This window comes from Melitaea cinxia, chromosome 6 (genome assembly GCF_905220565.1).
Source record: "Melitaea cinxia chromosome 6, ilMelCinx1.1, whole genome shotgun sequence".
In the NCBI taxonomy this organism is placed as follows: Eukaryota; Metazoa; Arthropoda; class Insecta; order Lepidoptera; family Nymphalidae; genus Melitaea; species Melitaea cinxia.
This window is the reverse complement of record NC_059399.1, coordinates 9,300,551-9,318,473: the sequence shown is the minus strand read 5'-3', so window position 1 is coordinate 9,318,473 and position 17,923 is coordinate 9,300,551. Positions and strand designations below refer to the sequence as shown.

General features: G+C 33.1%; 1 protein-coding gene across 1 annotated transcript in view; it reads left to right on the top strand.

The window, feature by feature from the left end:
• The window catches only part of LOC123654566, a 41,634-nt gene that overhangs the window by 21,440 nt on the left and 2,271 nt on the right, over nt 1–17,923 (top strand). Inside the window, exons 17-22 of the mRNA XM_045590465.1 lie at nt 1,804–1,891; nt 10,298–10,398; nt 10,478–10,679; nt 11,760–11,997; nt 12,080–12,549; nt 12,627–12,745. Coding sequence (XP_045446421.1) covers nt 1,804–1,891; nt 10,298–10,398; nt 10,478–10,679; nt 11,760–11,997; nt 12,080–12,549; nt 12,627–12,745 — 1,218 coding nt within the window. The remainder of the gene's footprint in view (nt 1–1,803; nt 1,892–10,297; nt 10,399–10,477; nt 10,680–11,759; nt 11,998–12,079; nt 12,550–12,626; nt 12,746–17,923) is intronic.

Here is a 17,923-nt window from a genome sequence, read left to right as displayed (position 1 = left end):
ATCATGGTGATAATCAGCAGATGTACTCTTCGATCTATACACCAAACAACAGTTTGGCACAAAACCATTTTCTCCTCCAGCATGTACAATGATCCATCTAGGCCCTGCCGAAATACTTTTAGATGGGCCTGCAACATCTTTATTTTGCCAGCATTTGTTCATTTAACATGAACCGTGTATGTAGGTTTCATCTAAATAAACCACATCTAGCTTATCGTCGGCTTCTCGATTCTTTTGCATACGCTCCAAATACTTGAATCTGTGTATCTTTATGTCATGTCGCTCCATTAAAATAGTCCTTTTTGTGTCTTTCAATGTCTTTCAGTCAATGTCATAAGTCTGAAGACAAAATAAAATTGTTTTTTTAGATTACTATGTTTTTGGATTATATTCAAACTCAGAGAAAATGAAGTTCATTTTTGTTACCTTAATGATTCTCTTCCTCCATTGAAATCGATTTCCTCCCGAAGAATTTGTAGCAATTTCATGACAGTGGGTATTTCTTTTCGTACAAGTGTAAAACTCATTTATCTTGTTTCTAATCAATTCTAAATCAAAACTATCCAAGTTTATTTTTTTTTGCCACCTTTCCTCTTTTTACCGGGCGTACTAAATACGCCTTTGTTAGATCTGCCTTCAGCAACAATTCGTCTTATGGTAGTATTAGAAACCCCTGAAATAAACCAAAGTTTAGTATACATATATAATACACACGAAAAATGCAATAAACCAAAGTATCGAGAGTGTCATTCCTACTAACCAGTCAACGCTTGCACACGGCTCAATATCGATGATTGTGTTTGTTCTGCACCTTGTTCATCAAGTATTCTTTGATAAACATTGAAAACTTCTTCATTGAATTCTTGCTTGCGATCGAAGGGGTTTTTTCGACATTTTCACCACTTTTTAAAGGAAATTTGAGGCCAAACGAAAAATAATTCCTCGAAATTTCAGTTGACAGATGACATTTTGTTTGTTGCCATATGAAAATCGCAATATTTTTTTTTTAATTTTCCATCAGATCCTGGTAGACCTATAGATATCAGTATTGACGAATTTTTAACAAAAAGTTATATCACTGTACAAAAATTATATCCGTAACTATAGCAGATAGAATAAAAGTAAGTTTGGCCAAAAAATCATTTATTTTCTGATAATAACCATAATCATATCACCAAAACAATATGGACTCGGCTTAATCCACTTATCATAGGGGGCACAGATTTAATATTGTGTGAAGTATCAAAATAATATAATTCTAAAGTTTATGTTGAAGTAATAACCCTACTGATGTATAAATTTAAAAAATGAAATATTTCAATAATTAAAATGTTTATATTTTAATCAACAAATCTGTTGCTCAAATTATTATTAATTATTTGAATTGTGGATAATCTTTTTGAATTTGTAGTATAATATATAATCGCTCGCTTCAGCTGTAATATCCCACTGCTGGGCATAGGCTTTTTTCCCCATGTAAGGCAGGATCAGAGCTTAATCCACCACGCTGCTCCAACCCGTATGGCAGATATATTCCCTACTATGAGTAACAATCACTATCAGGTGTATATGATAACAACCGTGACCGACGGCTTAACGAGCTCTCCGAGGCACAGTGGGGTGATCCACAAGGACTGCACAAACACCCAGACCACAGCAAACATCTGGCCAATACAAATGTTTGTCATGTGCGAGGATCGAATCTGCAACCGCCAACGCAATAGCAACAAACGTTGCGCCAACGCGTCGTAATATATAAAGCAGAAGAACAATTAAATACTGACTTACTACTTTTTTCAATAGCATGAACAGTCAATAAATACGAAAGAACCCTCATTGAGTGAGATTGAAGGTGGCACCCCTGACAGTGGAATCAGTGATTACATGGAAGGTAAGTGCTAATATTAATTCAACCCCGGGGTTATTGGTTTAATCCCTGCCCCAAGTCTGGGTATAATATAATTATTTGTTTAGATACATGTTTATCAGAATAAAATTAGGAACTATATCAGAAGGCTGTTACTTTTAACACAAGCATTGCTGATCTTGGAAACAGACAACTATTTTTTATTTAGTTATTAATACTTTATTGCACAATACATTAAAGAATTGTACAAAAAGCGGGCTAATGCTAAAAGTATTTTCTACCAGCCAACCTTAGGACGTACAAGAGCAGATGTTTGTAATGAAATGAAATGAAAACATTTATTTCGTCATAAGTTGATGTACACACTTAACGAAAGTCAAAATAATGTCATTTATAGAAAAAAATAATACAAATAAATTAAAAAAAAAAACGACAATAATAAAAGAAAGTTAAGGCAGCAAAAAAATCAGACAAAATAAAAATTTATATCCTAATATTGGGTACATTACAAACTTACGTGTAACCCAGTGTTATGTGCAACCTTAACTTAGTCGAAATAATCAAAATAGTAAGTTAATTTAAATTTCTAATGTCTCGGTAGACATTACCTTCCTATTATGTCCTCGGCTTTATTAAATATTACAATAAATAAGATAAACTAATGTCCCTAGTGTAGGGCGAGAGAAAAAAACCCGGAGGAAAAAACTCTCGGTACTCTTTTAAAAATTTAAAGTCATGTACAAGACAAAAAGTAACAGTATGACCATAAAATGATCAGGACAAACACGAGACAGCCAATCGTGTGCGTCGAAACCACCACATGTCACCTGCTCACAAAATTTTAACTATATCTATTTACAGATTGAGATCAAAGACATAGCCTGGTCAAGCTTTATTCAATCCCATGCCTTTAATACATAAATATATAATAGGCTTTACTACATAAAGTTCGCTTAGTAATTTTTTTAAACTTCAGTAAAGGCAGAGATTGAAGCGCAGCCGGAATCTTATTGATAAGATAGACATTCCTTTAAAGGAACTACTTTTTTTCCTGAGGCGGCATTTAGGAAATATTAATTTGTGGTCGTTCCTGAGTGTTACATCATATGAGGCATGTTGATCACTACGACTAACAAATAAATGCCTATTTTTCCGTATGTACATTATATTTTCATAAATATACTGCGATTGCAAAGATCACGATGTTGATCTCTTTCAGAGATTCTTTACGTCCCATTTTGTAAATATAACGGATAGCCCTTTTCTGCAGAATAAAAATAACATTAATATCAGCCGCATTTCCCCATAGGAAATGCCATAGGTCATTATACTATGGAAGTAGCTGAAGTAAACTAATCTAGCTGTATCGACATCTGTTAATAACCTTATCCTTTTAACCGCGTACGCTGCAGTACTCAGTCTATCTGTCAATTGACAGATATGGGGTCCCCACTGCAACTTAGAATCAATGGTGATTCCTTGAAAAACGGTTGAGTTAACTAAGTTAAATTTATCACCATTGAGTTTTGGATGCGTATCAATTTGTTTTACATTTGGACCAGAAAATTTGATACAATTAGTTTTTTTACTATTGAGAAGTAAATTATTCACGCTAAACCAGTGCACCAGTTCAGAGAGAGCATTCTTTACATCGTCATAGTTGGTTTCTTGTCAACGTAATTTAAATATTAATGAAGTATCATCAGCAAACAATACAATCTCATGCTCTACTAAATACGGTAGGTCGTTTATGTATATTAAGAACAAAAATAGACCAAAAATTGAGCCTTGTGGGACCCCCATCTGTATTTGAGACCCAGACGACTTCGTACCATTTACCTCAACCCTCGGAGTTCTATCACTAAGATAAGAACTCAGAAGTTTGAGTGCGGTATTTTTAATGCCATAGTGACTGAGTTTCCTGATTAATATGTAATGATGAACACAGTCAAATGCCATAGATAAATCACAAAATACACATTGACTATGAGCATTGACTATCGAAGTAAAAAGCTCGACACCAGCATCAGTTGTTGAGCGTTCTTTAGTGAAACCGAACTGCTTGTTATGTAAAAGATTATTTGTTGTGAAATGGTTTAAAAGCTGACCAAGAATCACTTTTTCAAATATTTTACTACAGGCAGGTAGATTAGAAATGGGCCTGTAATTTGTTGGATCTGTATGACAACCGGACTTGAACAAAGGTATAACTTTACTATGCTTTATAAGATCAGGAAACTCGCCACTTATAATACATTCATTAAATATAATCACTAAGTGGGGTGCTATGATATCAACAATTGTACCAAGTCCCATCTGTAAAAATGTTATCAATGCATGTGGCTGTAGAGTTAGTTATTCAAGTAGGTTCCAGGAAGAGGTTGGTAAGATCACAACATTTGAACAACGATAAAAATCTTTTACTGAGTAAAGTATCAACCAATAAATTGATATTAAGTCACCACACACTATAATATCTTTGTTACGTTTAACAGTTAGCTTTGTTAACAATTATTCTAATACTGCTTCAAATTGTTCGTAACATGCACTGGGTGGTCTATAGATACTGACTATTATACATTGCGCTAGCTCGATACAGGCTATCTCTATAGTTTGTTCAATGGAAAGGCTTACAATATCTCTACGTACCTTAAATTTTAGGTTTTTATTTACTGTGATTAATAAGCCACCATATATGGCTGTCTTCCTACAGAACGAACTGGCAACTTGGTGCTTATCAAAGTTAAAAAGAACCTGGTATTCTTTAAGCCAGTCTTCAGGAATACAAATTATATTAATATTATATTTATTTAAGAAAAGTTCTAATTCAAGTTCCTTATCCAAAAGGCCCTGTATGTTTTGATGCACCAAATTTAAACAATACTTGTTACATAAATATTGATCGCTTAGTATATGACTATTTACATTCAATTGATAGCAAGAGATTTTTGCCTCTGTTGTCTGCTTATTTAATTTAAATTATTATTACTAAAAAAAGTACTAAACGTACTACTAGAATATGTCAATGTGTTTGACTGCTCAATAGAAGCAGCTGGTTAATTAATATTAATGTCACAAAGTAAATGATATGATAGCAAACATGCTATCTGTTTATAAAAATAATTAGAGTAAATCTATCCTGTTTCATCCAAAAGGAGTCATTTTTGAATACTGAATTAATGTGAATTAATTTAAAATTCTTTTGAATATTACTATTCAATGTCACATTATGATTTCCAATATTATTATATAACAAAAGATTTAATTTATGTCTGATTTTATTTTCAATGCAGTTACCCTTAATATAGGGGAATGTAAAAAAAATAATCTTTGTTACGTTAAGTCTATATAATTTATCTAAGTAAAAGGATAACTGCTGTTGTTTTAAGTTCCCTCTTCTACCGAATAGTAATATTAAGGTAGTGGAGGGTTCAAACGTACAGTTTAGTACCTTATCCATTATTTCACCTGCTGTGGCACCTGGCATACAAAAAGTGCTAATTGCACTTACTATTTACATGGTTCAACCTTCAACCTTATACCCATATTTTTACCTAGTTCATTGCTATACATCAATACTTTAGGGTACAGGCGTAGTAACTACGGAGCTGACATCATTTCCTTTTCTTATTTCACACGAAGGCTCTGTATGAACTGTGTTTGAGCATTGATATTCATGCTTTACTAGAGAATTGAAGCGATCTTCATTATATTTAGATAGTTGTATGAGTTCATCCAAAGCCGATTCATGTTCACTAATCTCCCTTCTAGCAGAGATGTATTTTTCAGTCATTTCGCTATGGTTCTTCTTCTTCTTCTTTTATTTTTGGCATACGATCGCCATTAGCGACATTCTGCCAGTGTCAAGTTTAAATTATTATAAAAATAAAAAACGCACTTGAAATTTTAATTTTGAATTATTTTGTTATCCGGAAAATACATAAGGCGGGAAAACATATAAAAAATGCACATATTTGTGGTGTTAGAACAACTAAGGAGTATAATAATATACATAAACTTCTAATTCACGAAGACATTATATATGATTTAAATTGCTAATTTTTAAATTTAATGCATTGATGTCAGATTCATAGGTTTGCCTAGATTTTTCACATTCATTAATAAATAATTTATGTTTTTTACTTAAGTGTAAATGAGTTTTTACAATATTGTGGTTTTTTACTAATTTTTTGGTCTATGAATCTAATTATCTAATGAATTTATTCAACTATAGATATTTTTTAATTTTATTCTTGCTACCGAGGTTGACTCTCGACGGCGTACCACATACTGTTGATTCATCACCTGTTAAGTCAATGGTGACGGGCTGAGATGACGCAGAAAGAGTACCGGATACATTTAGTAACTAGGAGAAAAAATTTGCGTACATTGCGATCTGGCCTGAAAGGCCTCTTGTTCTAAATGTTCTACACGCTCCAGGGCACTCGCGAGTTGTGAACGGAGCAGGGCTATAGTTTTTAAATTATTGCCGTACTCATCATAGCACTTGTCGAATTCCCTGGATTACCGTTTAAGGCGGTCACGTTCCTCACGAATCTCCCGGAGCTGCGCTACATTCTACCGTTTCATTTTTGATAGAACTGTTTTTCTTGACTATTTCTATAATTTCTAATTCACTATCCTCTCTCTCTCTTTCACCAATTGCTCACACTGCTTTTTGTACACGTTCAGCTGTTGGAGTGCGACCTGGAGTTGGCTTTCAAGCTGGCGGGCCATTGTGTTGCATTTTTAAAATTTACTAAGTTGTTAATGAACAAAGATTACCAAAATTCAAAATCAGAGAGGCAACGGTGTAACTATTGAAATAATGGATAAGGGTCAAATCTTAAAGAAAGAACAAAAGACTAAAGTAAAGAAAAAAAATTTTTTTAATGTTTAATTCGTTCCCCTATCAATCCACTTATGTTTCTTTTACTTTATTACTATTAAATAAATACGTAATTTCCTTACAAAAGCCTAAAACTTAAAATAATCTCAGTATTAATAGTTTTATAAATAAAAAAAAATAGTAATAAAATTTTTAATAGAACCAAGAATAAATGTCAAAAAAATAAAAATAAAAAAAAAAAACAAAAAGAAAAGAAAAATATAAATAAAATATACAAAAAGAAAACAAAATTATAATCAAAAACAAAGATATATTCAACGGAGGTTAGAACCTCCTACACTATACACTCAAATATAATAGGTAATTTCACCCTGTCAATCCGCTACACCGTTCGATCTATTAGAACGTCTGCGCAAAACCCTATATTATGTTCAACTTCAAACTATAGTACGGACGCGGAGCACGAAGAATTGCATACAATGACCTTTTTGCCTACTGCCAGTGGCTCTCAACATTTTTATATAAAGAAACCAATAAACACATTCGCATTTAATATATTTTTTTTTTTATTTAACACCAACAAGATAGTACTGACAATAGACAGTTATAATCATAAACAAAAGATCTTAATGGCTAAGCGTTATCTTAATTATAGGTGTTACATTCATTCTATTAATTTATTATATTTCCGTGAATATCTAAAAACCTATAAGCCCTATTGACGTGAACTTTTTGTAAAATAGTTTTGAGTCAAGACCTTTCTTTTAAGACTAATTTCAAAATAATATCCCTATAAACAAAAATTTACATTTTCAAGTTACGTAATTATTTACAAGAATTTTACAATGTTTTTGTGTCTCTCACTCGTTTGCAAAATGTAAGAGAGTAAACTTATTAAAGCGGCTAATCACTTTCCTTACATTACTTGAATTGTCCTGACATGTCCTTTACTCGTTCAGACATGCATCGACTAGACTCGGGATCTCGTCTCCGACAAAAACTAAACACGAGCGCATCCCAACAGTTCAATTTGGATGACAATGCATGTAACTATGTCTAACCCATGTCACTTTATGACGTCATTCTAAATCCAACATAGATTTTGACTATTAAAATTTTTGAACTAAGGTAATACGAGTACTCAAATCGCGCCACAAGTTTTTATATCACATAAATTATGTAATGATTTTATAAGTAGGTAATAAAAGTTTTAAAGTAAAAATTATTTTTTTCCTTTTATTGCATTCAAATTAAACCTTTTTTAAATTTACTTTTTACTTTTAACTTGTGATGTCTATGAACAAAAGATTGACAATCTGTGAGCACGGCGGTCACTGCACCTGTGTGAGCGCAACGGCATGTGCTTATACGCGAGCGACAAAGACAAAAGATGAGGGGTCGGTGTATGAAATTCTTCGTATTCAGCGGCCGGACTACAACCAATTCAATTTTTAAGCAATAGATTAACGAAGAAGAGGAAGTTACCAAATATCTAAAGACTTGATACTTCCCAGGTCACGATCTCATAAGTTTTGTACTCTGTCGTCGTCGACCGTATATGTTGGTTGAGAAATATACTATAAATTTCATGTGTGGTTTTTCCTATTATGTATTGTGATTATTCTCTATACTTTAAGTGTATTAGATCACTATAGCTAAATAATACTTTTCAAGCAGTGTTATGTTCCTGTAGTGAGTAAGGTGACAAGAGCTCGTAGGGATAGGAGTTATATTAACTGAATTCAAAGGAATTGATTTTCAGTTGACCAAAAAAAGGTCGTTGCTCCAAATTCATAATTTGTAGAGAAATCGTTGCGTTTTAGTATTTCGGTAGGACAGACAGAATTATCGTACAAATCGCGTACGATCCTAGGGTACGGACCGTACATCGTACGTAGGCTTGAACTATCGTACATGTACAATAATTATCATACGTTTGGGATCACTGCACTATATATATTACTAGCTATGATACCCGGCTTCGCTCGGGAGTTGATATGAGATTACGTGGTAGTTGAAAGAAAAAAATAAACTATGACGTAAAAAGTAGAAATAAAAATATTGAAAACATTTTCTCATTATTTACACTACTTGTTTATAAACACCATTTATCATTTTATTGTCCGGGGTATAAAAATTTATATATATATATATTTATATATAAATTTTTCAAATTTGGAATTTTAAATTTCGCGCCATTACTACACATACTGCAATTGCTCGCAGTGCCTTTCAAAATGCAACCCAAATAATCGTTGTTCTGTATGAAGTTCAAATACTCGACAACAGATAGCGCCACTACACTGAATTTCCAAGTTAAAGGGTTGGAAAAGCCCTTATGTCTTTAAAAACACCTTTTAGGTTAAGACGGGAACTTTCTTGTTCGAGGGGGGATAAAGGGCTATAACACTATATAAGTCCCTTTATCGTGCCGGGACTCCTTTTTAAGTTTTATCGGCACGCACATTTTATCAATTTAGTTGTTAATAATGATAATGATAATATTTATTTGTATTCGATATACGAGTATCCTATTATTATAAGTAAAATTTTTAAACAAATAAATTTAAGATTTTAAAGTATTATTTAAACTATAAACTAAAATAGAGTTGCTTTGAAGTGAAATTAAAAATTGAATGATGAAAAGTTATCACTCGAATAAAAATCGATACGACTCACTACTTGAATTGTATACATCACTATCCGCCATTTGTAGTCGCCATTCTCGGTAGCTGTCATGGTCAAATTTAATGTACGGTGCGCTTCGTAATTGTTTTGTAATAAATGTTTAAAAATGTCTCTAAACAATAGTATTTCGACTATAAAAGGTAAAAGTATTGTTTTTACAACTATAATTAGATGTCGTGTGGCTTCTTTTAACGTTGTTTAAGTGATAAGTGCTTCTACCAATTTCAAAGCTCAATCAATAAACACTATGACGACTTAAGTTGGCTAAAAATTTCTCCACAAAATAATACATTCTGAAATTTATATATCGAGGCAAATGGTATAATAATAATTATAAAATTAATAAGGTTATCTTAGTTACTTTATAGTTTATTTTCGTTATTCTATTATACTTTAATATTTTCAATTCCAAAGAAACCAGGACAATTTTTATGAGAAACTTTAACATACTGTTTAATTTAATCAACAATATTTAGGATTAAATAAATAGATTACTTAATTATGAATATATGTACTTTTACCATAACCTCACTTCCTACTTATTACATCCTATTTCTTAGCGTTTTACTCAAATTTCTCAGGATCTTCCTTTATTAATATATCACCAGCATGGACAAATATAAAACAACTTATTAGTTTTTAATAGTTCTAGTGTTCTTTGCAAAATTCATACAAATAATGTAGTGTAAACTTTATGTTTAAAATCTAGAAGTTATAGCTGTTTTGATAAAAAGAGGCCAATTAATGTGATTTAGTATTTTGTTCATGTTTTGAGTGTTTGCTTAATATTGTTTTCTATCTTAAATTTTATATTTTGATTTCTATACATAATGATGATGATATAATTATAGTGGTTTCTTTATAAATATATTTAATTGAGATTTGTCTTTTAGATGAAAGCAGAGAAGAATTTTTACAGAGCTTAGGTGTTGAGGCCTTGCTTAATTGTCGAACAATTAGGATAGGTTCCTATAGATACACCCCTAAAGAAAAGGTATGTTAAGTAGTAAAACAACAATAATGTCTTGATATTTAAGCTATTCAGAATACTTAATTTCGTTTTTATATTTAAGGTTCACATATCAGCAAAAGGTATTAAAATTGTTGCTCCTTCATTAAAATATGAGTCAAGAGATGTTGCGCTGCAGATACCATTGAAAGAAGTTGTAAGAATTTTAGTACACTTTGGAAAGGGGCTTCCTGTTATTTTTTTATATACAATGCAAAAGACTGGCATGTTTATAAGCAGAGCATTGGATATGGAAGAAGCATCAGGTACTTTTTGTACAAGATTAATTTTAATGGCTTATTGTCTAAGTTCCTATATAAATTAACGGTCTTACTTTAAACGTTTCTTAATATTTAATCAATTGCTTAACAATGGATTAGCAAAAACCTCACTTATAAACACTATTTAGCGTTAAAAAGTTGTCACTGCCAAGACATAGTTTAACTCTCGCTAAGCGGCAAGATGGCGGATTTCACATACATCAGCTGTTCTATTGTGACGTCTGATCTACTTAATTGCGTTTGTTTGTTAGAAAAAAATATTATATTTGTGCTTAAATCATGGATGGATTGGAAGATCTTCGTAATTTCCAAAATGACGTAGCTGATTTAAGCAAGATAGATAGTAGCTGATTTTGAGGAGAAGAAAATTATAAAAAATGTTATTTTGGTATATGTACCGTGTATGCATACATATGAATAAAAAAGCGGTTATTTTAATATTACAAACAGCCACACCAATTTTATTTAGTTGTATAGATGACAATTTAATTAGAATACAATAATCACAATAAAACTCTGTTCGTTTCTTAAATAAGTAACAGTTAATCAACGTTTATAAGTAAACAAAAGTTAAACATGGATTAATAGTTTAAGAGCGGTTTAACTAAGCAGTGGCTAAGTATTGCTTAGCGAGATTTTTATAAGTAAGACCGTAAGTGTTTAATGTAATTAGAGATGTGCTGATTATGACTTTAGCTGTCTAGCTAATTACTTACTTGTAAAGAGTAGTGGGCAATGCCAATCATGATTTTGGTTTTGTTTATTAAAATTCTAATTTTGTTTCATAAATGTCATAGATATATTTTCTTCATCAGTAGGTAATTTTAAAATTTTATTACCAAAGGAAAGCTGCTTTGCAAACAATTAAGGTTCTTACTTAATTTAATTTCCCCTATATGCATGTTATTGAATAGCATGTACAAAGTAAGAAGCTGGATAGTTCAAGCTCTGGCAAATAGTCGTCAACTAGTGTTAACTGAAATGTATTATTATGTTAAAGAAAATATAATTGCTAGGCCTAAGTGCCTGTAAGAACAAGTTCTTTAAGTATTTGTAAATTTCCAGGGGTTTACTACAACCCAATGGCTAAAGATGATCCATATAAAAGAATAACACTATTACCTGAAGGAATATCAGATGATGCAAAAAATGCTTTAAAAGCCCTATTTGGTAAAGTTATTGATGAGTTAAGCTTAAGAGAAGCCAATGACATTTTAGTGAGAACGTGTCCTACAGAAACTAAAAATGTTCCAAAATCAACTACTAGATCAATAAGCGCTTCCATTTCTTCAGGAACTAAAAGGTAAAAAAGAATATTGTGTATTTTAACTATAAAAAATTTGTGTGATACATATTACAATAAACATTTTCTTCTTTTTTTTTAGTTCTAATCCAACAGAAATACGCCAAATTCTAATTTATCCGCCCGGTAAAGGTGGAATTCCAATAAACACTGAAGATTATATGTGCCTAGCTCAAGATCAATTCCTAAACGACGTCATCATAGATTTTTATTTGAAGTACCTAGTTCATGATATTCTAACCCATAGTCAGAGAGAAAAGACTCATATTTTTAGTACATTTTTTTATAAAAGGCTTACAACTAAGCCTAGTAAAGTAAATAAGAGTTCAAATCCTCACGAATGGGATACCAGTTTGACACCAGCCCAAAAACGTCATGCAAGGGTGAAAACATGGACAAAGAATGTTAACATATTTGAGAAAGACTTTATTGTAGTTCCTATTAATGAAAATTGCCATTGGTTTGTGGCTATTATTTGTTTTCCAAGTTTAGATGGTTGCAGAAGTATGCTTGACAATAGAACTGTTACTCCACAGGAGATTAAAAGAAAAGGTAATATAACATTTCTATACATATTAATGAAGTATCCGTTAAAATTTTGTGCAGATAAACAATGATGTATATTTCAGAACGCAGATCGTCAATGCAGATTGGCAGCACAACAATCACACCACTAACAAAGCAGGAACAACTGACATTAAACTGTGATTCTGACAATCTTAGTGAACGTGATGAAGCAGAAGCAGAGGTATTTTCTTTTAATTTTTTTATGCCCTTTTCTATCTGCAATCAGCGGATCATTTTTTTTTTTTTATTAACCTTCGGTCAGTCGCGCATTTTTTGTTTACGCGGTTAGTCGCGTGGGGTCTCTGAAGACCAGCCTAAAAAACAACTATCCAATTAAATTTTCTTAACTATATTAGCAAATTATTGGTAATTAACTTAATTACAATATAACTACAACAAGTTACGTAAAAATATTCTTTTATTTCTGCCTTCAACTTACAATCTAAAAGTAGGAACCTAAATTTCTCTTCTTGAGATCACAATCACAAAAAAAAAATGTTTTAATGTAACTAAATGCAGAAACTTCTCCTTTTAATAAATCTATATACAATAACACTAAAATAATAAAGACAGTTACGTAAAATTTGGAAAACACCAACAAAAAAAAAAACAAACTTTTACCAATTGAAGTTAGTCATTTTTTTACCGATCATCTTTTTGGAGAATCGGTGTATACCGTTTTAATACGTGTTGCGCATATGTTACCCTTACAATAATGGCAAACAGATTTGAATTTCCGATCTGTTGATCTTGGATAATGAATGCAAAGGTGTCTTCCTCAATTTGCAAGCTATTTTTAACCGACTTCCAAAAAAGGAGGAGGTTCTCAATTCGACTGTATTTTTTTTTTTTTTTATGTATGTTACATCAGAACTTTTGACCGGGTAGACCGATTTCGACAAATTTTGTTTTAATCGAAAGGTGGTGTGTGCCAATTGGTCCCATTTAAATTTATTTGAGATCTAACAACTAATTTTCGAGTTATATCTAATAATGCGTTTTTACTTGACGCTTTCTTCGTCGACCTACGTTGTATTATACCGCATAACTTTCTACTGGATGTACCGATTTTGATAATTCTTTTTTTGTTGGAAAGGGGATATCCCTAGTTTGGTACCGTGACAAGGAAACCAGGATATGATGATGGGATCTCAGAGAAATCGAGGACAACTCTCGAAAATCCGTAATAACTTTTTACTGGGTGTACCGATTTTGATAATTTTTAATTTAATCGAAAGCTGATATTTGTAATGTGGTCACATATAAATTTTACCGAGATCTTATTACTACTTTTTGAGTAATCTTTGATAACGCGTAGTTGCTTGACTATTTTTTCGTCGATCTACGTTGTATTACTTGTCGATGTAATTGAAGTCGGTTTTTTTTTTCGTTTGCGAGCAAACACAATTATGTAAGTCCCATTTCTCTCCCTCTTTTTGACGATGAAAAAGTTTTGTGACAATATATTTATCAATGGCTCTTCATCATCATCTCTATAAGACTTTTCAAATCTATGTGTTGTTTATTCGATTCCAAAACCACATGCTGTTCGTCCTACGATTCCAGAACCTGATGATGCTCACGCAATTCACCAAATTCTCAAGCAGGTAGTCCCGATATACCTCATGTTATTCTATAGATTCATCTTCACATTTCTGCTCGGAATCAGTGTTATGCTTACTCCTTTTATCCGGATATATACCGCCTTCACCATCTTCATCATTACTACCACCGTAAACATCGTTATTTTCATCATCTAACCAGCTTGATATACGACGTTGTTGTTCTTCGTCCATTTTACCAGTTAATAAAATTTAAAATAACAAAAAAAAAAAACATAAAAATATGTTACAAATGGAATCTAAACTAAAAAAATTAATTAAATTTTACTTACGCGGTTAGTCGCGTGGGGTCTTTCAAAGCCCGTACGCACAAAACACGTTTGTATCTCACGGCACTTATGCGCGAACTGAAGGTAATGGGTATACGCAGCAAGTATAATCCAAATTAGGAGGGTACCCAAAATATTGATCGCTGAGATGGTTTTAAATGTTAACATTTTACATTTCTGTAACACCTGGGCTTTCAAAGATCCCACGCGACCAACGGAGGGTAAATGTTAGGAAAAAAAAATCAATCTTTTCTGACCTTGAACCTTAAAATAACTGTACAAATTATTATAATTGTTTGCTGACAAACGAAAAAAAAAAATGTCGAATAACATCTACAAGTAATACAACCTAGGTAAACAAAAAATAGTCAAGTAAATACGCATTATCAAAGATTACTCCAAAAGTTGTAATCAGATCTCGATGAAATTTAAATGTAACCAACCACACGATAAACATCGGCTTTTGATTAACTTAAAAATCATTAAAATCGGTACACCCAGTAAAAAGTTATTAAGGATTTTCGAGGCTTTCCATCGATTTCTCTAGGATCCCATCATCAGATCCTGGTTTCTTTATCCTGGTTTCTTTACCACTTATGATATCTCTTTTTCCAACAAAAAAAAAATATATCAAAATCGGTTCGTAAACGTCGAAGTTATCCATAAAAAAATATATATATATATATATAATAAAAAATATATATTTTCGTCGGAGCTCGATGGCACTCGTATATTAGCCCTGATGTCATAATGTCGCTCTGCAGGGCTTGCAGAACCGATCTACTATCGGACAGTATACGGATTGGAAAACCCTGTACCTCTGGAGTTGATCGCTGTTGTTGCCATTATGATTCCCATGCATTCCGCCTGGAAGACAGTATTATGGATTCCCGATGGCGATGAGATGTGGATATTCAGGTCTTCTGAGTAAACCCCAGAACAACCTGTTGATGTTTTCGATTCATCTGTGAAGATTCTTAACTCTGAGGTTGAGGCCTTCCCCTGGGTCTTTATGTAATTGTATTCTGTATTTTTTATCGAATACGTACTGTTTGGGTATCCTGTCGGTGACCGCTTCGATGAACGGTTCCCTGTTTGCCAGTTTGCCAAGTATTCCTGTGTACGTTCCGCCATAGGTTTAGCTTCCTGAGTCTTACCGCAGCCGCTCCCGCCTCCTGTTGGATAAACAGATGCAGCGGCGGCAAGTTCAGTAGGGCTTCTAGGGCCGCAGTTGGAGTGGTCCGCATGCAGCCCGTAGTCGCCATGCAAGCCAGCCTTTGAAGTCGTTGCAACTTTGCTTCACCGGTGATTAGTTTGGTTCTCGGCCACCAAACCACTGCACAATAGCTGATAATGGTCCCGATGATGGACTGGTACAGCCACAGTGATTTTTGGGGATAGACCACATCTTTTACCTATCATTCTGCGGCACTGCCAGAAGGCTATTGTAGCCTTGTCAATCTTGCTGTTGAGACGGTTACTCCAGTTCAGTTTGCTATCCAGAATGATTCCTAGATACTTTACCTCCGAGCATAACTGTAGTTCCGTACCAAACAGTCTAGGGGGGGGGGGTGTAGTTCCCCAGTAGTCGTTTGTTAGTGAACATTACCTATTCCGTCTTTCTAGGATTGATGGTCAATTCGTTCTTCTATGTGTGTGTTCTGTGTTCGTCTATGCACCATCTCTCCACAATTTGTAGCGCCTGCTGCGTGACATTGCACACGGTACTGCTGACTCTGCCGCTAATTAAAATGGCGATATCATCAGCATACCCGATCGTGAAGTAGTTGTGCTAGTTCAGTCTGGTGATGAGGTCATTTACCACTATATTCCACAGTAGTGGGGACAGCACCCCTCTTTTGTGGGCATCCTATGGCTACCAGTGCATATTGTGTCTCATGATGTGAGTTTGATGACTCTTTTACTGAGCATGTTACCTATCCAGTCAATCGTTTTCGGATGCACTCCGTGCTTAACCAAGGCCGACGAGATGCTAGTGAAGTTGGTCTTGTCAAACGCTCCTTCTATGTCAATGAAGGTGCCAAGACACATTGCCTTGTTTTCAATGGCCTCTTCTATTTTGCTGACCACTGCATGTAGAGCTGCCTCTGTTGATTTACCTTGGCTATGTTATTGTTTCTATAAATTTAATAAAAAAAGGAAATAAAAATAGTATCTATGACTCCAAGATTGATTATTTGCCACAATTTAAGTCGAAATCTTGAAATTTAATAATATTATAATGCGTGGTTAATAGTGTAAATCAAATTTATATCAAAAGTTATATACTTGGATAAATCACATACCTACATCATCATCATCTTCCTGCCCTTATCCCACTTATGTAGGATCGGTACAACATGTTTTCCTCTTCCATTCCTCTCTATTATTCGTCGCTTTTGCGCTTACTCCTCCTTACATACACACACTCACTCACTTAATTCATCCATCTATCCATCGCTTTTTTGGTCTTTTCGTCCTTCGACATTCATCTCTAACATTCTTTTACCAACATAGCGTTCATCCCTCCTCATTACATGCCCATACCACGCTAACCTATTGCTCCTCATTTTCTCCGTCACGGGTGCTACTTCCAAACTTCCCCTTATATACTAATTTCTAATCCGATCTTTCCTCGTCACTCCACACATCCATCTTAGCATTCTCATCTTGGCTGCGTGCACTCTTCTTTCATTCGTCACTTTCGTTGCCCAACATTCTGATCCATACATTACGACATCTTATACGGTCATCTACGGTCTTATGATCGTTTTATAGATTTTCCCCTTAAGTTTCACATACCTACCTACTTATTTATCTAACAAACTGGCTACAAATGAAACAAGTAAAATTATGAAATAAAGTAACAAAATAACTAAAAAACAAATCTATACTTCTATACTAATATTATAAAGAGGTAAAGTTTATAACTTTGTTTATATGTGGGGATAATCTTCGCAAATACTGATCCGATCTGATGAAAATTCTTTCACTAACAGAAAGCTAAACTATTTAGGAGTGACATAGGCTATATTTTATTGTAATTGAACAAAAAATTCAGTAAATAAGAAAAAGATTAAAATATAATATCAAAATGGTAAATAAACTAGCGCCATCTATCGCCACTTAGAAAACAATTTATTAGTATTTCGACGTTATTAATTTAATCTTATTTTAGTTTATCAACGACGTTTTCTCGATTTTTGATAGATGGCGTTGCAGCAACATATTATTTATTTAAGTGCTATAAAAATTGTTCTTTAAAGTATGTTATTTCGTTCTGTAATTTAAAATAATAAATACACGGGAGCAACATATTATTTATTTAAGCGCTATAAAATTTGTTCTTTAAAATATGTTATTTGGTTAATATAATAATATTAACGCCCAACGAAGTGGGCACGGGTCGGCTAGTAATTAATATTTTTAAACTAAAAACATTTCATTAAAGCAATTTAAAATTTTTCT